Source organism: Elephas maximus, chromosome 20, assembly GCF_024166365.1.
Source record: "Elephas maximus indicus isolate mEleMax1 chromosome 20, mEleMax1 primary haplotype, whole genome shotgun sequence".
Taxonomy (NCBI): Eukaryota; Metazoa; Chordata; class Mammalia; order Proboscidea; family Elephantidae; genus Elephas; species Elephas maximus.
The window spans coordinates 67,083,568-67,103,685 of NC_064838.1; the positions used below are offsets into that span (position 1 = coordinate 67,083,568).

The following is a 20,118-nucleotide window of genomic DNA, read 5'->3' on the forward strand; positions in this document are numbered from 1 at the left end:
TTATAGAACCCTATGACTTGAAAGACTGTTGCATTTATCCGTTAATAATTCCTTAGTCTTTGAAAAGGTGAATTGAAAACCTACCTAATAGTCAGCCAAGCTTTCCCAGCCTCAGGAGTAACTGCTGTTATTTCTTAACCCCCGTGTGCCTGGTTTCCACTTCTGTAAAATGGGAGTGTTAGAAGTACATACTGGAGAGGTTGTGAAGGAAGACGGTGTCGTGAGCTGGAACAAAGAACCACAAACCAGGTGGTGTGAAGTAGCAGATATTTATTTGCTATTTGGCACATATAGTAAGTGTATTTAAATGTTTACAACATGTAAATGCTCATAATGGTGCCGAGTGTATAAAAAATAGTAAAGGCTAAATAAATATTGAGTCTTATTCAACTAATGCCTACCAAAAGGGCATTGACATTGTAATTCTGCCAGGGTGGTTGATTTCTCTCGGGTTTTTGCATTATCCTCTGGTTTTTTTTTTTTTTTTTCTGGTTACATGGAACTCTTGGTTTGGGGACACATGTTTGCTCAGATGCCACACTAGCTGTTCTGCGAGAAAGACAGGAGAAGAGGGAGGAGGTGCCAGGCTTGGGCAGAATGGGTCAGCACAAGTGTGTTCTTGAAATACCCTGGAGCCCTGGGGTCCCCCAGAAATGTCCCAGAGCCAGGTGGAGCCTGTTGCAGGATTACAGCCACCTTCTTACATTCCTCACAGTGATGAGAAAGGAATTGTAGGCTTAGATCCAGGGCTAGACCGCTGGAGACCTGCAGAGTGACTAGAACCTCCTCTGACTGGTAAAGGAAGATGGATGACCCTGTTTCCCCGTTTGGGAAAATGATAAGACGGTGCCTTAGTCGTCTCTGTCAAAGGATTCGTCCCTGCCTCAGGGCCTTTGCACATGCCCTTCCCACTGCCTAAAATGCTCTTCTTGGCTCTTTTGTCCCACTCCCCTCAGTTTTCTCTTAGCTAACTACAGCTTCTCCTTGAGCGGAGTCAGGACCAGGCAGGCTCTGGAGTCAAGGAACCCAGGTCTGTATCCCAGCTTTGCTCTCTATCAGCTGTGTAACCTTAGACAGACATGGACCCATTCCATGCTGTGGCTTCTGCATAGAGTTGTCGCAAGGAATGATTGTTGAGTCCCAGCTGAGATGTCATTCCTTCTATCTAAGACAAGACACCTCCACTTATGTAAAAATAAGAACCCTGTTTCCAGGTCCATCATATCAAGTTCAGGGTTGTGCCTTGGTTAGGTTTCACTTTGATGTGGATTGACTGTTTGCTTACGTTTTCATTTCCTACTGCTTCTCTCTCTGTCCCCCACTGATAATGACCTCATAGGTATTCAATAGACAAGGGTTCTATGGTGAAAAAAGACTGGGAAAAGGTGAGTTAAAGAAAGTCAAACCATACACCAGTGTTCACGCAGCACTATTCACAGCAGCCAAAAGGCGGGAGTAGCCTAAATACCCATCAACAGATGAGTGGATAAACAAAATGTGGTACATACATACAATGGAGTATTAATCAGTCTTAAAGAGAAATGGGGTCCCGATACATGCCGCAACATAGATGAACCTTGAACACATTTTGCTGAGTGAAATAAGTCACTTGCAAAAGGACAAATATTGTATGATTCCTCTTATATGAAGTATACAATACGCAAATGTATGGAGGCCAAAGTTCATTAGTGCTTACAAGGGGTGGGAGGGAGGGGAAAAGGGGAGTCATTGCTTAGGGGGCAGTAGTGTCTGTTAAGAGGGATGGAGAAATTTGGAAACGGTGGTGGTTGGCCAACATGTAGAACATAATTAATGTCACTGAATTATACACGTAAAAATGGTTGAAATGGCAACTGTTCTATTTTTACTACAATAAAAAGAAAACCAAACCTCTTTTCATTTCTGCAGGATTTGTCAGAGACTTTTCTATGCTAGTATTTTGTCTGCGTCCTAGGGGAGAGGGAGGGACCACCATGTTGCCCAGTGTCTTCCATCATGGCACCCTTTTCCCGTGAGATGTGGTGTGGTGTTGGCGTCCTCAGGACACACCCAGGAGGCTCTGCTTTGTTTTCTGTGCTCTCCCCCCACCAGACGCTAGGGCTTCTCGGGATGTAAACAAGCAGAAGGCGTGTGATGTGGTACCAGCGTTGCGAGGGTTTTGACTGTGTGTCTGCAGTCTGGTGCAGCTTTAATTATGGTTTTCTTCTTCCTCTTTCCCCAAACAGAGAAGGAGACTTTTCTGGATCCCTTTGTCCTCCGAGACCTCCTGCCTGCGTCCCTGGGCAGCTATTACCGGTACACAGGTTCTCTGACCACCCCTCCGTGTAGCGAAATTGTCGAGTGGATAGTCTTCCGGAGGCCTGTCCCCATCTCCTATCACCAGGTAGATGTAAAGTCCCAAGTGGGGCTCCAGGATATGCTTGTTTATGTGCTAATTTAACTTGACATTTCTAGAATACTCTAGTAAGGGTTTTTCTGATCCTCTGTTCTTCATTGATGGCTTCATTCTTTCATCTAACAAACACGTTTTGAACCCAAGAATTATAAAATACAGAGCATGGATTCTCTCTCCAAATTAACTAACTAGCTGAGGAGAATTACAGGTACGAAATTAGTAATTTTTAAGTATTCAGTCTTCAGGAAAAATAATAGCTATCCTCTATGACCACAGCCTTGGTGGTCTAGTGGTTAAGAGCTTGGCTGACAACCAAAAAAGTGGGCACTTCAAATCCACTAGCCACTCTTTGGAAACCCTATGGGGCAGTTCTGCTCTGTCATATAGCGTCATTATAAGTCTACTCAATGGTAATGAGTTTTGTTTCTTTTGGGTTTTATCCTCTATAACAATGATCTGGTCCCTGGGTGATGTGAATGGTTAATGCACTCAGCTGCTACCAAAAGGTTGGAGGTTCGAGCCTGCCCAGACGCACCTCAGAAGAAAGACCTGGCGATCTGCTTCTGTAGCATCAGTCATTGAAAACCCTGTGGAGCACAGTTCTACTCTGACACACACAGGGTCACTAGAAGTCGGAGTTGACGGAGCGGCAACTGGTTTTTGTGATGATGATACTTTGTTCTAGGGACTCTTCTAAGCTGTTTATGTTTGTTATCCCATTTAATCCTCGTGAACGACAGCCTTTATGAGACGTGTACTTCATGTTTTACCTCTATGTTACAAAGGAGGAAATGGAACAGAGAGGTTAAGTTGTGCAAGGTCACACGGCTGGTTACCAAGCCATGGTATCTGACCCCAGAGATCATGCTCTTAACCGCTAGTCCTACAAGGCTCCAGAAGAGAGATTCACGTACACAAAGAACCGAAATAGAAAATACCATCGATCGAGCACCTTCTGTGTGCTAAGAGCTTTACTAAACATGTTACAGACATCAGCTTCATCGGTGGCAAAACAGTGTTGAGAGATGAGTGTTTTGCTACCATTCTACACACAAAGAGGAGCCCTGATGGTGCAGTGGGTAAAGCGCTGGGCTGCTAACCCAAAGGTCAGTGGTTCAAACCTGCCAGCCGCTTGTCAGAGAAAGCTGTGATACTCTGCTCCTGTAAAGATTTACAGCCTTGGAAACTCTCTGGGACAGTTCTCTGTCCTACAGGGCCACTATGAGTCAGAATCAACTTGATGGCGGTGGGTTTTTACACGCATAAGGACTCTGCAGGGTTGAGAGATTAGGTGACATGCCCGAGGGTTCATGGTTTAGGGTGATAACGTCAGAAACCAAATCCGGGTTTGTCTGCTTCCAAAACCTGTGTTATTGACCACTGAGCTGTCCCGCTCACCTCTGGTTTGGCCGGGCAGATTTCATGGGAAGGCAGGATTTAGGCTGAGCAGTCGACCACGGTTAGAAATCGAGATGGGGTTGAGAGCAATGTCAGAGGAAGAAAAGCCACCAAGAGGGTGAGGAGCCTTGAATTCACCTCATGAGGGATAACCGATAGGAGAAGAGAACTCCTTAGAGGGGGCCTATTAGTTGTCAAAAATCCATCATGCACTCATGTTGAAGAATACTAAGATTTCTTCTATGTGATTCTAGAAAATAGAGCCAGGAATAACAGGAAGAGTTTATGAGAAAGAGGATTTGAGCTATTAACCAAGACTCTCTAAAGATGTACTAGTCCTATCAAAGCCTTTCATGGAAATGCCTCCGCAGAGCTTGACAGCTAATGGTAGAGACATTGTAGAAGGAAGGCGGGAATTTTGGAATTATATGATAGTAGTAACTGAAGACACAGGCGACAGGATTATGAACCCAGCTGCATGGGGGATAGTGTGAAGATTTTCTTAACAAGGGCAGAGGGTACAGAACCAAGGGTGGGGGAGTGGAGGTGGGTGGTGTCTTAGTCAGACCCCTTTTGGATTCAAGAAACAGAAACCCACTAAAGTAGCTCACGTAGGAGGATTATTTCAGAGAAACAACAGTAGAGACGTCCTGTGATGAAGCCAGGTGAATCTCATCGTGACTAGAACTAGAAAGTGAAAGAATGCTTTTCCTTCTGTCTTTCAGGGGCCATGTGGTGCCTTACATCTTGGAGTTTCTGCCTGGACTTTGTGGTTCTGTAGTTTTGCAAAATTCTAGTCCCTTCTCTCCCCCACTTATTTTCTCTTGATTGCCTGGCCCCATATGGCCACTCTAGTCCCAGATGGTGCCCGCTACCAAGTGACAACAGTGTGAGTCAAGTACAGTCTGAGTCAAGTCATTAAAGTGGGTAGATCTGAATAGACATTGGCCAACCTATGAGTTGGTTGGCCTTGGGTCACGTGTCCATCCTTGATTGAATCACCCTCGGAGCTGGTTAGGGTCTCAAGACCTACGGTGTTGACTCTATAGGGGTAAATGGGGCAGGTCCTCTGGGAGGAGCTGTGAACAGAGAGACAGCTTATCCCTCTGACAGAGTTAGGCGCTGTGGGGCAGGCTAGGGGGATTTATGTGGCCTTACTGCTGCTGGCAGACGTTTTACTTGGAGATTTTTTTTTTCTTTTAATTCCACTTTGACAAAAAGCAAAAAACTCTGGCAGTTTGTTTTTATATTGTTTCTGAATAAGATCCATCGGTCTTAAAGGGATGATGAAATAGGAAATGTATTTTCTTCCTAAGGTGGTGAAGCCAACATTGTTTTATTAAAATAAAGTAAAACTACAGTCCAAATATTTATATCCTCAGGGTTGGGGTGGAGGGTGGGCTTTTAAAAGGGATCCTTTTTGTCAGCTTAGGAAAGTACCTTTTTTTCCCTCTCCCCAAAGATTCACAGACTTGAGATAATGAGGTTAGGAAATACAAGTCTGACCACTTTTCTGTCAAATGTCTGATGAGGGAGAGAGGCAGAGGATGGTAGCTGATTAATTGGGGAAGAATAAGAGCCATTAACACATACAGGGATTATGTCATAATGTACAGGTTGGGCCAGTAGTCTGAGTGGGGCCAAACCAAAGGCAGAGTCTGGGGCTTGATGTGCCGTCAAGTGCAGTCAGTGAGAAGTCTTTTGATGTCTGGGAACTGGGCTCTTAGGAAGCTTTTTGTTAACATCCCTCTACTCTTCCACTTCTGCCTCCCATTCACTCAGAGAAAAAAAGAATGGAAGCGTTTTCTCTGTGACTTACAGTACGTGACTTCTCTGCAGGTACTGTTGGAAATAGTGAAGAAATAATCACATTGGCTTCCCACTTTCTTCACTGTAAACATCACCAGACAACACGGGTATATCCTGCTTTTCAAAAGTTCGCTTTACACCACTTCATTTTTTTGAAAGACCTATACTAGTACTTGTTTTCGCTAACCAGAAGAAATCCAAAGAGGATTTTCGCCTTTAGGAAAAAATGTGAAAATCGGACATAGGGCTCAGCGTTTGTTTTGTAGGAAGCCGTTCAAGAGGCAGTGCGCACCCCAAACAGTGAGAGTGGTGTCATCAAGCTCCGTCCCCGCTCAAGAATTTTTTTCCCATACAAATTAAAGCGAATTGCTTATCCGCTTTACACCAATTTGGTTTACGAAAGTTTTCATAGGAATGCTCTCTACTTTTGGATAGCTTGGGAAGCCTGTTCTTTACTTTTATCTGGCACTGCTTCGTGCATATTCCCATCTTTCCCTCAGGGGAAAAACAGCTCATTTTCTTTTGGCCAAACTGGATCCCTGCTGCATGGAGGTCACAGCTATCTCAGCTTTCGGGAAGGAAAGAATTAGCCCTCCAAGTATTATCACTTCAGACTTCCCCACGCTGAGCTTGCCAACATTCTTTCTGAAGTTAGCACAGAGTGTTCATTTCAGAAAGACGAACGGCCAATTCAGGAAAGCCAAGTAGTCAGGAATTCAAGTCTGCTTCTACCAGAAAGAAAACACTCCTGGTCGATCATTCCTCTACTTCTCCAGAGACTCTGTTTCCTATCTTTTCTCTCTTCATCCAGCGTAGGTGTCTGCACGCAGTGAAAATGAGAGCGTGGCACCAGAAAGTATAGTGGTTTGCACAAACTGTTGGCTTAGATGATGTGACTTTCTTTGAAGGCTTACAGAGTAAATAGGAGCAATCATTCCTTTTTGTCCTTTTTTGTGAGTCTAGTTGGACGTTCAAACCAGCCCTACAGCCGGTGAGCTCTGCTCTGGTTTATGTCATAATGTAGACCTAAATACGGTATTGCTAATGGAATCACATGTTGGCTTGGTTGGCCAGTAGTATGTGGGTTATAGGGCACCACTGAGCATCTACTGTAAATATCAGGCAAATATTATTCCATGACCTTGTCAACCAAACAAAATGGCAGCACTCTCAGGCCTGATGTGGGAGGCCAGAGGAGCCAGGGCTAGCACACAGATACAGTTGCCTGCAATGTGTTCATGATCAGTCAGAGGTGATCATCTTTGACTTCAGTATAATTGGATTTGTTTTATTCTAGAGCAGTGGCCCTCAGATTATGATTCTTTGGCCATTGGTCGTGATCCCAACCCTCCCTTTTCAGGAATCTTTGCCTCTTGTACTTTAAAATATGACACAGCTAATAATTTTTCCCAGCCTGGATTTTAGTTGTTTACTGGAGGCTCTATCAAAAAGACAGTTAAGTCTGAACAAGTCTAGTTTGTTTGATGTTGGGTTTTTTGGTTATTGTTTTTTGTGGGTTTTTTCCCCTAATAGCAAGCTGGAGTGGATAGGAAAAGTTTATCTACATGGTCTATTTCAACCACAGTTATCTGCCATAAAGAAAGAGCTGCAGTTAAGACCATGTGCTTTGGAGCCAGATTGTCTGTGTTCCATTCTTGACTCTATCGTTTAGCCAAATTACCCAACCACGCTACTTCTCAGTGCCTTGGTTTTCTTATTTATGAAATGGGGGTGATAGTAGTATCCGCCTCATGGAGTGATTATAATGATTAAATGATGGAATGTGTATAAATACGTAGACAGCGGCCTGGCACCACAGGAAGTGCTGTAGATATTAAGTGGTGTCTTTGTCACTGCTGTTAAATTATCACCAAACCTCTGTGGCAGCCCTGTCCAGGAGAAATAAAACAAGCCACGAACATCATTTCAAATTTCCTAGTAGCCACGTTAAAAATGTAAAAAGAAACAGGTGAAATTAACTTCAACAATACATTTTATTTAACCCAGTATATCCCTGGTGGTGTAGTGGTTGAAAGCTACAGCTGCTAACCAAAAGGCTAGCAGTTCAAATCTACCAGCCACTCCTTGGCAGTTCTACTCTGTCCTGTAGGGTCGCTATGAGTTGGAATCTACTCCACAACAATAGGTTTTATTCAAAATATTATCATTTCAACATGTAGGATTGCTGCATTTCCAGTGGAGTAGCCATATGTGGCTGGAGCCCTGGTAGCTCCGTGATTAAAATACTTCGTTGCTAACCAACAGGTTGGTGGTTTGAACCCACCAGCCGCTCCAGGGGAGAAAGATGTACCTGTCTGCTCCCATAAAGATTTACAGCCTTAGAAACCCTATGGGTCAGTTGTACTCTGTCCTAGGGGGTTGCTATGAGTCAGAATTGACCCGATAGCACTAGGTTTGGTTTTGGTTTAACCACAATTAGCTAGCAGCTGCCACATCTCTCAGGTTCATCTCAAGGCTACAACAGTGAGCGAATAACAACCAGGGAAGCTTCTATTCCAGTACTGCGTAGTGTGCAGTGCACATGAACAAAGAGAGTTTTGTTTTTTTTTTAATGGCAATATGAAGATGCCATCATTAATCCAAACAGCATTCTTTGTTAATTACAGTGAAGTCCTTTTCTTTCTGTAGAAGGCCTTTCTAAATCGCCTTGAAGCAAAAAAAGTCTGTAGCTGCAGGGGGATATGGCCCTGCATTTTTTTTTTTAATTTTTATTGTGCTTTAAGTGAAAATTTACAAATCAAGTCAGTCTCTCATACAAAAATTTATATACACCTTGCTCTGTACTCCTAGTTGCTCTCCCCCTGAGACTGCATGCTACTTTCCACTCCCTATTTCCGTGTCCGTTTGGCCAGCTTTGACCTCCTCTGTCCTCTCATCTCCCCTCCAGACAGGAGCTGCCCACATAGTCTCATGTGTCTACTTGATCCAAGAAGCTCATTCTTCACCAGTATCACTTTCTATCCCACAGGCCAGTCCAATTCCTGTCTGAAGAGATGGCTTTGGAAATGGTTCCTGTCTTGGGCAAACAGAAGATCTAGGGACCATGACGTCCAGGGTCCTTCTAGTCTCAGTCAGACCATTAAGTCTGGTCTTTTTATGAGAATTTGAGGACTGCATCCCACTGCCCCCTCAGGGGTTCTTTGTTGTGTTCCCTGTCATGGCAGTCATCAGTTGTAGCTGGGCACCATCTAGTTCTTCTGGTCTCATGCTGATGTAGTCTCTGATTTGTGTGGCCCTTTCTGTGTCTTGGGCTCATAATTACCTGTGTCTTTGGTGTTCTTCATTTTCCTTTGTTCCAGGTGGGTTGAGACCAATTGACGCATCTAAGATGGCCACTTGCTAGAATTTAAGACCCCAGACACCACTCTCCAAAGTGGGATGCAGAATGTTTTCTTAATAGACTTTATTATGCCAATTGACCTAGATGTCCCCTGAAACTATGGTCCCCAAACCCCCGCCCCTGCCACGCTGGCCTTCGGAGCATTCAGTTTATACAGGGAACTTCGTTGTTTTTGATTTAGTCCACTTGTGCTGGACTAAATTAGTGAGTACCCCTCTCTCTCCCTCCCTCCCCCCGCCCCATAACCATCAAAGAATATTTTCTTCTCTGTTTAAACTATTTCTTGAGTTCTTTTTTTTTGTAGTTTAAGTGAAAGTTTACAAATCAAGTCAGTCTCTCATACAAAAATTTATGTACATATTGCTATATACTCCTAGTTGCTCTCCCCCTAATGAGACAGCACACTCCTTCCTTCCATTCTCTATTTTCGTGTCCATTCAGCTAACTTCTGACCCTCCCTGCCCTCTCATCTCCCCACCAGACAGGAGCTGCCCACATAGGCTCATGTGTCTACTTGATCCAAGGAGCTCACCCTTCACCAGTATCATTTTCTATCCCATAGTCCAGTCCAATCCCTGTCTGAAGAGTTGGCTTTGGGAATGGTTCCCGTCTTGGGCTAACAGAAGATCTGGGGACCACGACCTCTGGGGTCCTTCTAGTCTCAGTCGGACCGTTAAGTCTGATCTTTTTACAAGAATTTGAGGTCTGCATCCCACTGTTCTCCTGCTCCCTCAGGGGTTCTCTCTTGTGTTCCTTGTCAGGGCAGTCACCGGTTGTAGCCAGGCACCATCCAGTTCTTCTGGTCTCAAGCTGATGTAGTCTCTGGTTTATATGGCCCTTTCTGTCTCTTGGACTCGTAATTACCTTGTGTCCGTGGTATTCTTCATTCTGTTTTGCTCCAGGTGGTTTGAGACCAATTGATGCATCTTTAGATGGCGGTGTGCTAACATTTAAGACCCCAGATGGATATGGCTCTGCATTTAGCCAACCATTTTTATGTTTTATTTTTGCAGCCTTGTTTCAGTAAGTAAAACTTTGGATGCTCCAGGCTTTTGGGAATGTAATATTCCGTCATGATGTCTTGTTTCTTAATGAGGCAACAAAACAGGGCCTGCCCTGTCATCCCACAAATGTATGGGGACATGGGGAAGCTAAAGTGTCTTGGTAACCTTAGGCGCAACGTTGGGTTTCTAATGCTTGCCCTAGAGTTTCTTATTGTGATTATAATGGACTCTGGTTTTGTTTAATTGCCATTATATATCTGTCCTTTCAAAAATTGTGTATGTCAGCCTTTTAATGGTTCATAATTATATTACTTTTGGTTTCCTATCATTTCCCCCTTCAGCTGCAATGGGTCTTTCCTTCACAGCTTGTAGACGAGCCCTCTTGCTGCTGAGGAACGGCATGAAGAGATTTCAACCTTCCTTTGATTCGAACCGACAGATTAAAAACTAATTATTCTCTGTAATATTTTTATTAGAAAAACTAAGTTGAAATGACTTATATACACTTCCAGCCAATACATTTGCAATTCAAGGTTAAAATTGCTCTTGAAACAGCACCAGTTAAAATGCAATTACAACTTCCCAAGCAGGGATAAAAGAAAAGAAACGTTTTATATGTTCACTTGAAAAGTTAAAAAAGTCAATTTAATATTATAGAAATAAAAACTTTAATTTATTTTTACTAAATGATAAAGACTTCATAGGTTATATTAAAGTAAAGATTAATCCAAGTGTGTTTATCGCGTGCCTTTGGAGAAACAGGTAAGGAGGGTAAAAGCCAGACCTTTATCAGATGGACGGCACTCTCTCCTGCACCCGCCATCTTGGCCACAGTTCCCAGTTCTTTCTGTGCTGGGCTGCCGGCTGTGTCTCTCCAGGATGCTAAAGAGTGGCAATAGATTATGCTGCCAGTGGCGGGTGCCCTGTGTGGAATGGTGTGGGGGGTCGGCGATAGGGAATTGTTCGGGGACTTGCACTGTTTCCACACTCAGTGTGTCCACCATAGTGTTATTCCTTCACTGAGTAATGCTGGGAACCTGTTATACGCCTGGGGTGTCTGAGAGTGTGGAAAAGAGAGTCACGCACACCTGGTTTCTAATCCTCACCTCACCTCTTGGATCCTGTGTGACCTTGGGCAAGTAGCTTAATGTCTCCAAGCCCAGTTTCCTCGTCAGGCAAATATACTGCTACTACTCTCAATAATAGTAATAATACCAACTTCATGGGATTGCTGTCAGGATTAAATAAGAGAAAATACACGACACTGTCAGCACAATGCCTTTGTTGTTGTTGGGTGCTGTGGAGTCAATTCTGACTCATAGCGACCCAGTATGATGAGTGGAACTGCTCCACAGGGTTTTCTAGGCTGTGATCTTGGCAGGAGCAGATTGCCAGGCCTTTCTTCCATGGTGCCACAGGGTGGGTTCGAACCACCAACCTTTCGGTTAGCAGCCCAGCATGTAGCCGTTGTGCCACCAGGGCTCCTTTAGTACAATACCAAACACAGAATAAATGCTCAGTAGGATGTTAGCTGCCAGTGTTAATGATATAATAATGGTATTATTAATAGTGTAACTATAGTGTTGTTATTTTAAGCTAAGAAGAAGTTAGAAACCAGAATAGCGTCTGCAAAGGCTTAACAAAGTACCTGGCATATAATGGATTTGATAAATACAAGTTAACAAAGAAGAGAATGGGGAAGCAGTTACAGCATCTTAAATTGTTGTCCTTAGGGTACAATCATTGCTACCACATTCCTCTTAAATAATAATAATAGTGATAATAACGGTATTAATACTTACAGAGCACTTACAGTGTCCAGGAATCATTCCAAACACTTTATGTATATTTACTCAATAGTTACAAAGCCATGTTAGGTGATGCTGTTCTCTCCATTGTACAAATGAGGAAAGTGAAGCACAGAAAGGTTAAATAATTTAACCAGGATCACATAGTTAACAAGTAGGGTTTAAAAGCACAATTTGAACCCCAGCAGGCAGCGAGAGTAAGAGTTTTGAGGTTGAGAATTAGGCACAGGCCAGATCAGCAGGGCCCACAGTAAGAGTGGGCGGCTGTTGAAAGGTGGTAAACAGAGGTGTGACATGATCTCATGCATGTTTTGAAAAGACCATCCTGTGACTGTTAACCACATCTCAAAGAGCAGAACAAATTAACCACCAAACATACGGCCCCCTCAGAAGCCCAGAGAGATGGGGCAAAGCACGATTCTGTCTGTGGGGCTTGTTCTGTGTCTCCAGCCTGCCATGTTGCACAGCTCAAGGGGTACCTTCTCATTGCATCCCTTGGAATGAAGCAAAGCTGAGGTCCAAGTGATGATCAGGTTGGCCTTATGCGAGTGTGGTTTCAAAACAAGGGTGAGGACCGAGGACAACCTGACACAGCTGTGTAATCGTGCTTCAGCAGGTTTCTGGTCCAGCTCGCCTGCCAAAGCAAAACATTTGAACTCCCCTCATCAATCCAAGGAGTCCTGGTGGTGAGAAGTGGTTAAGAGCTGCCATATAAAAGGTCAGCAGTTCCAGCCCACCAGCCGCTCTTTGGAAACCCTATGGGGCAGTTCTACGCTGTCTTATAGGGTCGAGATGAGTCAGAATCAACTCAATAGCACACAACAATGACAGCATCAATCCACGGATCATGGAGGTTTCTACTCAATGGCCAAACAGCCATCTCCTGCCAGTTACTGAAGGGACAGACCACTGGTAACTCTCACTGAACAAAGAGGAGTGACAGGGCCTTAGTGGATGCTGCCAACCCACAGAAGGGCGGTTGATGAGTCTACTAAGCTCATCCTCCTTTTCCTCTTGAGCGGCTGTCATGCAAAGCTGTGATCCAAGTGACAGTGTAATATCACTCAGGTCATCAGGTCACTCTGAGAGCCATTACATCCTTCCTTGGTAATCTCTGGGCAAGTTGAGTTAATGACAAGGAAGCAGCCGAGCTTTTAAGCCATAGCATGTCATTAAGCCGTAAGAGCAATTTCAGCAAAAACATTTCTGTGTTAAATTTAGAACCAGCCTCTTTTTACAGCTATATGACTAATTCTTCCCTGAGGCATCAGAAAGAAACTTTTTAGAAGAACTCAGTGCTAGCTGCAAAAGAAGCAAATATTCTAGAGAATAAACAAACTTTAGAGCCGTGTTGTTGAGGCCGTCTCTCAGGCCATCCTTTTCTGGCAACTCAGAGATTAAATTATTTCTGGACAGATGGCTGCCTCTTCTACAACATTTCTGGCCTTACTTGCTATGTATGGCAGCCCATTTCATTAAAAAAAAAAAATCACCCTGAAAGTTAAGGAATTCTTCCCCTTATTGATTGAACTCAAATCTCTTAGGCTTTGATTTAAGACGATTTCCTCTTATTTGGCTGTCTCTGGACATGGGGAAAGGCCAGTCAGCATCTTCCAGATACAAGGGGCTTTAATCAAATTACCCCTTAGTCACCTTTTCTTCAGGCTAAACGATTCCACTTCCTTTAACCTTTTCTCACAGGATTCCTTCTTCATCCTTTTAATCACTCTGGTTGGTCTTTCCCTGGACCATCTCCAGAGGGCCCTTTGTTAATTCCTTTCATGTAATTTTATGAAGTTATTTTTCTCCAAGAAAAGTGCGAGCTCATGTCTCATTTTTGGATGCAGTCAGTTCTGATTTCAGTGGCCCTCTCAAGTGGGTATACGTTGATAGTTGAGGTGATTTCTCTTTTTAGCGTTTCTAGCTGTCTTCCAATGTAGGTCATATTTGGACAGAGGAAACAATCCACTTTTCTTCCTTTTTCTGCCACTTACTGCCTTTCTCCCTTTACTAGAAATAAAGAAGCAACAGCAGAATGAAGAATGGGAAGGAAGGTGAGTTCTAGATAGGTAGAGACCGTTAGAGTTGTTAAACAAAAAGAAGTTACTAAGAGTAGAGAATTGCAGTAACACAGGAGTAACATGAAGTAACACAGGAATAACATAAAGTAACACAGGAGTAACATGTAGTAACGCAGGAGTCACGTGAAGTAACGCAGGAGTCACGTGAAGTAACACAGGGGTAACATGCTGCCTTTGCTTTCAGGCTGTTGGAGAGACCATCCTGGTTCAGCTGACTTGATGAAAAAGCAGACAAGGATTCATGGTTTATTACCACTCTACATTAACAGGAAAATTGAAAGGGAGGGGGAAAGATAAGTGATTCTGTACAGTTAAATGATTTTCCTTGGATAAAATCACTATGTAAGTTCATGTTTTTCTCAGGAAAGAAGAGGGAGTTTCAGAGCATTAGGAAGCTGGTCCTTTCTGTGTCATTCTCTGAGGCTGTTTGAGGAACAGCGAGGTGTGTTCCAGGTCCAGCGTGACCACACAGAATTTGCAGCAACCCAGACAATTACTCTCGTTTATTTTACACGATGGTGTGAGCCACCCCCTGCTCTCCTGAATCCTAGGGCAGCTGCTCAGTGACTGCTTGGAAAGTGTCTTGTCTTTCGAGCACCGTCCCACTTTGTAATTCTGCAGACAGCATTCTGATTTGGCATTCAAGGAGCCAGATGGGCCAGAGGCAGTCCATTCCACCTTCCCTCTTCTCCTTTCCATTTTCTCCCTCCAACCTCGAGGAGTTAGTACTCTGCAGGTCGGGCATTTTAACTTACAGTTAACAAGAATAGTTTTGTGATCCATTGAGAACGAGTCTCTGACACCCAGTTACTGCTGTAGTCTTCTTATATAATGGAATGACCTTTTTTAATGATCAGACTGTGGAGGCCACAAAGAATCCTTTTTGATAATAGATTTATGATCCTGGAGTCTGATTTTTTTCTTTGCTTTTCTATAAAGATGGGTTAGCAGCCTTGTGAAAGATTTTTTTTTAATATTAGTTAATAATAATAATAGAAGCTAATCTTTATTGGGAAACCCTGGTGACATAGTGCTTAAGTGCTATGGCTGCTAAGTAAAAGGTCATCAGTTCAAATCCACCAGGAGTTCCTTGAAAACTCTATGGGGCAATTCTATTCTGTCCTATAGGGTTTCTGTCTTTACTGAGGACTTACTGTGTGCTAAGTAATTTATGTAGATTTAAATGTAGATATTTACAAGTGAGGAAGCTTGAGTTACAGAAAGCTCAAATAGTTTGCAATTACTTGACCAGTAAATGTTGAACCTGGACGATTTAGTTTGCAAGTCATGCTTTTAGTAACTTTGTGACTTCGTGAGCGTGCTGAACTTGTTCCCTAGTGTGTAAGAAGTTGCCTGTTAATAAGAATGAAATCGGTAACATTTATTGAGTTCTGACTCTGCGCCAGGCACTGTGTTAAGCGCTCCACATGAATTATCTCATTTAGTGCTAACATGCCCCTATTGAGTCGATGCTGCTGTGATTATCACTGTTTTGTTGAGGAAGCATTGGGACTTAGAGAAAGCAAACAACTTGCTCAGGATCACAAGGTGGGTAAGCAACAGAGCCACAACTCCCTGGCCAGGCAGTCTCGTTCTTAAAAAAAATAAACCAGTTGCCTCGAGTCGATTCTGACTCACAGCAACCCCACATGTATCAGAGTAGAACAGTGCTCCATAGGGTTTTCAGTGGCTGATCTTTTGGAAACAGATTGCCAAGCCTCTCGTCCCAGGCGCCTCTGGATGGACTCAAGCCTCCAAACTTTCAATTAGCAGCTGACAGCTTAACTATTTGCACCACCCAGGGACTCCATTCGGACTCTAAAAAAAATAAAATAAAACCCATTGCTGAGGCAGAGCCAAGATGTCGGAATAGACAGACGCTTCCGGTGAGCCCTCTTTACAACAAAGACCGGAAAAAACAAGTGAAACGAGCATATTTGTGACAAGCTGGGAGTCCTGAGCATCAAAGGCAAGCTTAGACAATGAACTGAGGGGCAGAGGGAGGAAGAGGTCATTCAGAAGTGGAGAGGAGTTGCTGAACCTGAATCGTGGGGAGCCCTTAGGCACTGTTCCCGGAGCCGCAGCAGCAGTGGGCTGGTCCTAGCATTCGGCCACAGTTTCCTCAGGGAGAAGCAGCCAGCCACACAACCCACTCACACCTCTGGAACCTGAGGAGAAGGGCACTCTCGGCAAAAGCTAAGTACTTGCGTATACTTTACCGTGCCCCCACCACTCCCAAGCTGGCTTCAGCGGCTGAATCCCTGGGCCTGAGGTGGACCCTGGTGAGTACCTAGAGGCATCCTCCCGGCCTTGGGGAAGGAAAAAATTTGCAGCTGGGGGGAAAAGATGCTTTGTTAGCTCCATTAACCAGGGGAGCTCAGGGCAGAAGCGGCTCCTGTCCAGGCATAAACTGTCTACGGACCTTGAGCACATTTCCATTCTGCATGGACTTGTGTGGGCCTATTTCAGGAGAATAGGCCCTTGTTGAAAAACTCCAACCATTTCAGCTGTGCGGTGGAGAGGTGGGTGTTTGACGTTGACATTGCTTTGCCTATTAAATAAGGTCCTCACCTACCCACATCAGGTACCTAAGGACTCATAGCTCCACTCAGGTCACCCAGCCACCCACAACAGGGGTCCAAAGATAACTGGTACCTCCCAGTCCTTACAACCAAAAACTTTGGGTGCCCATGGACCCTCTGCAGAACCCACCCACCAGCACACTCTAGGCAACAGGGACACGTTTTCCTCAGAGACACTGGGGGGTTGATTCTCAGCCCCCTGCCTTGTTCAGAGCGTGACCCCCTGCTGCAATCAGATACCAGTATATATGCCAATCCCCCCTGCCCCTTTAAGACTGTAGGACAGAGCCTGTACCACACACTTGATATCAGCTACCTGGAAACCTGAGCTGAATTCATACAAGAAAACTGAATGGAATCCTAGACTGATATACCTGATAACAGCTCTAGCCAGCTGGGGACAGGACACCAGAGCTCCAAAGGTGAAAATAATCAAGCTAGCTCACTCAAGCAACCCATGGGGGTATACCAAAACAAAACAAAGCAAGCAGCTACGACACACTAAGCAAGCATAAACTAATACAATAACTGATAGATGGCTCAGAGACAACAGTCAATATCAAGTCACATAAAGGAACAGACCATGATCACCTCAACAGGCTCTCAAAACAAAGAATCCAGGGATCTTCCAGATGAAAGTGCATTCCTGGAATTATCAGATGCAGAATACAAAAGTTTAATATACAGAACCCTTCAAGACATCAGGAAGGAAATGAGGCAATATGCAGAACAAGCCAAAGAACACACAGATACAGCAACTGAAGAAATTAGAAATATCATTCAGAAACATAATGAAAAGTTTAATAAGCTGGAAAAACCCATAGACAGACAGCAATCAGAAATTCAGAAGATTAACAATAAAATTACAGAATAAGATAACAATAGAAAGTCAGAGGAGCAGAATTGAGCAAGTAGAAGCTAGAATTTCTGAACTCGAAGATAAATCACTTGGCACTAATATATTTGAAGAAAAATCAGATTTGAAAAAATGAAGAAACCTTAAGGATCATGTGGGACTCTATCAAGAGAAATAACCTATGAGTGACTGGAGTACCAGAACAGGGAGGGATAACAGAAAATACAGAGAAAATTGTTGAAGATTTGTTGGCAGAAAACTTCCCTGATATTGTGAAAGATGAGAAGATATCTATCCAAGATGCTCATCGAACTCCACATGAGGTCTTAAAAGAAAGTCACCAAGACATATTATAATCAAACTTGCCAAAACCAAAGATAAAGAGTCAATTTTAAGAGCAACAAGGGATAAATGAAAGGTCACCTACAAAGGAAAGCCAGTAAGAATAAGCTGGGACTACTCGGCAGAAACCATGCAGACAAGAAGGCAATAGGATGACATATTTACAAAATTGAAGGGAAAAAATTGCCTGCCAAGAGTCATATATCCAGCAAAACTGTCTCTTAAATATGAAGGTGAAATTAAGACATTTCCAGATAAGCACAAGTTTAGGGACTTCGTAAAACCCAAACCAAAACTACAAGAAATACTAAAGGGAGTTCTTTGCTTAGAAAATCAATAATATCAGGTATCAACCCAAGACTAGAAAACTGGACAGAGCAACAGAAGTCAACCCAGACAGGGAAATCCAAAGAAACAAAGAAAGATTATTAAAAAAATAAAGCCCAAAACAGGGTAACAGCGATGTTATTATGTAAAAGAAGACAACATTAAAATAATAAAGAGGGATTAAGAAATGTAATCATACACCTTCCATGTGGAGAGGAAGGTACGGCGATACAAAGAAATAAAAGTTAGTTTTAAAGTTAGAAAAATAAGGGTAAATATTAAGGTAACTACAAAGAAGACAAACTATCCTACTCATCAAAATAAAATCCAAGGGAAAAATACAGACTCAGCAGAAACACAATCAACAACAACAAATATGAGGAAAGGACAATATATAAAGAAAATCTACTCAGCACATAAAATCAAGTGGGAAAAAGAATCTGTCAACACACAAAAAAGACATCAAAATGATGTCCCTAAATTCATACCTGTCCATAATTAGCCTGAATGTAAATGGACTAAATGCACCAATAAAGAGACAGAGAGTGGCAGAATGGATTAAAAAACAAGATCCATCTGTATGCTCCCTACAAGAGACACACCTTAGAATTAGAGACACAAACAAACTAAAACTCAAAGGATGGAAAAAAATATATCAAGCAAACAACAATCAAAAAAGAGCAGGAGTGGCAATATTAATTTCTGACAAAATAGACTTTAACATTAAATCCATCAGAAAGGATAAGGAAGGACACTATATAATGACTAAAGGGACAATACATCAAGAAGATATAACCATATTAAATACTTATGCACCCAGTGACAGGGCTGCAAGATACATAAAACAAATTCTATCAGCATTGAAAAGTGAGAGACAGCCCCACAATAATGGTAGGAGACTTCAACACACCACTTTCGGTGAAGGACAGGACATCCAGAAAGAAGCTCAATAAAGACATGGAAGATCTAAATGCCACAATCAACCAACTTGACCTCGTAGACATATACAGAACACTCCACCCAACAGCAACCAAATATACTTTCTTTTCTAGTGTACATGGAACATTCTCAAGACTAGACCACATACTAGGTCATAAAGCAAGCCTTAGCAGAATCCAAAACATTGAAATATTACAAAGTGTCTTCTCTGACCCTAAAGCCATAAAAGTGGAAATCAGTAACAGGAAAAGCAGGGAAAAGAAGTCAAACGCTTGGAAACTGAACAATACCCTGCTCAAAAAAGACTGGATTATAGAAGATATTAAGGATGGAATAAAGAAATCCAGAAAATGCAATGAGAATGAAAACACTTCCTATCAGAACCTTTGGGACACAGCAAAAGCGGTGCTCCGAGGCCAATTTGTATCAATAAATGCACACATCCAAAAAGAAGAAAGGGCCAAAATCAAAGAATTATCCCTACAACTTGAACAAATAGAAAGAGAGCAACAAAAGAAACCCCCGGGAACCAGAGGAAAACAAATAATAAAAATTAGAATCTGAACTAAATGAAATAGAAAACAGAAAAACAATCGAAAGAATTAACAAGACCAAAAGCTGGTTTTTTGAAAAATCAACAAAATTGATAAACTTGCCAAACTGACAAAAGAAAAACAGGAGAGGAAGCAAATAACCCAAATAAGAAATGAGAGGGTCGATATTACAACAGACCCAACTGAAATTAAAAGAATCATTATCAGATTACTATGAAAAACTATTAAAAAACTATACTCAAACAAATTTGAAAACCTAGAAGATACGGATGAATTCCTGGAAACACACTACCTACCTAAACCAATACAAACAGAGGTAGAACAACAAAATAGACCCATAACAAAAGAAGAGATTGAAAAGTTAATCAAAAAACTCCTAACAAAAAAAAGTCCTGGTCTGGACGGCTTCACTGCAGAGTTCTACCAAACTTTCAGAGAAGTGTTAACACCACTGCTGCTAAAGTATTTCAGAGCATAGAAGAGGACAGAATACTGCCAAACTCATTCTATGAAGCCACCATATCCCTGATACCAAAACCAGGTAAAGACTCCACAAGAAAATTATAGACCTGTATCCCTCGTGTACGTAGATGTAAAAATCCTCAACAAAATTCTAGCCAATAGAATTCAACAACGTATCAAAAAAATAGTTCACCATGACC

General features: G+C 42.7%; 1 protein-coding gene across 4 annotated transcripts in view; it reads left to right on the forward strand.

Moving 5' to 3' along the window:
* The window catches only part of PTPRG (protein tyrosine phosphatase receptor type G), an 823,034-nt gene that overhangs the window by 659,404 nt on the left and 143,512 nt on the right, over positions 1–20,118 (forward strand). For all 4 annotated transcript variants that reach the window (XM_049861696.1, XM_049861694.1, XM_049861693.1 and 1 more), the window contains one exon: positions 2,226–2,383. In XM_049861696.1, the coding sequence (XP_049717653.1) occupies positions 2,226–2,383 (158 nt within the window). The remainder of the gene's footprint in view (positions 1–2,225; positions 2,384–20,118) is intronic.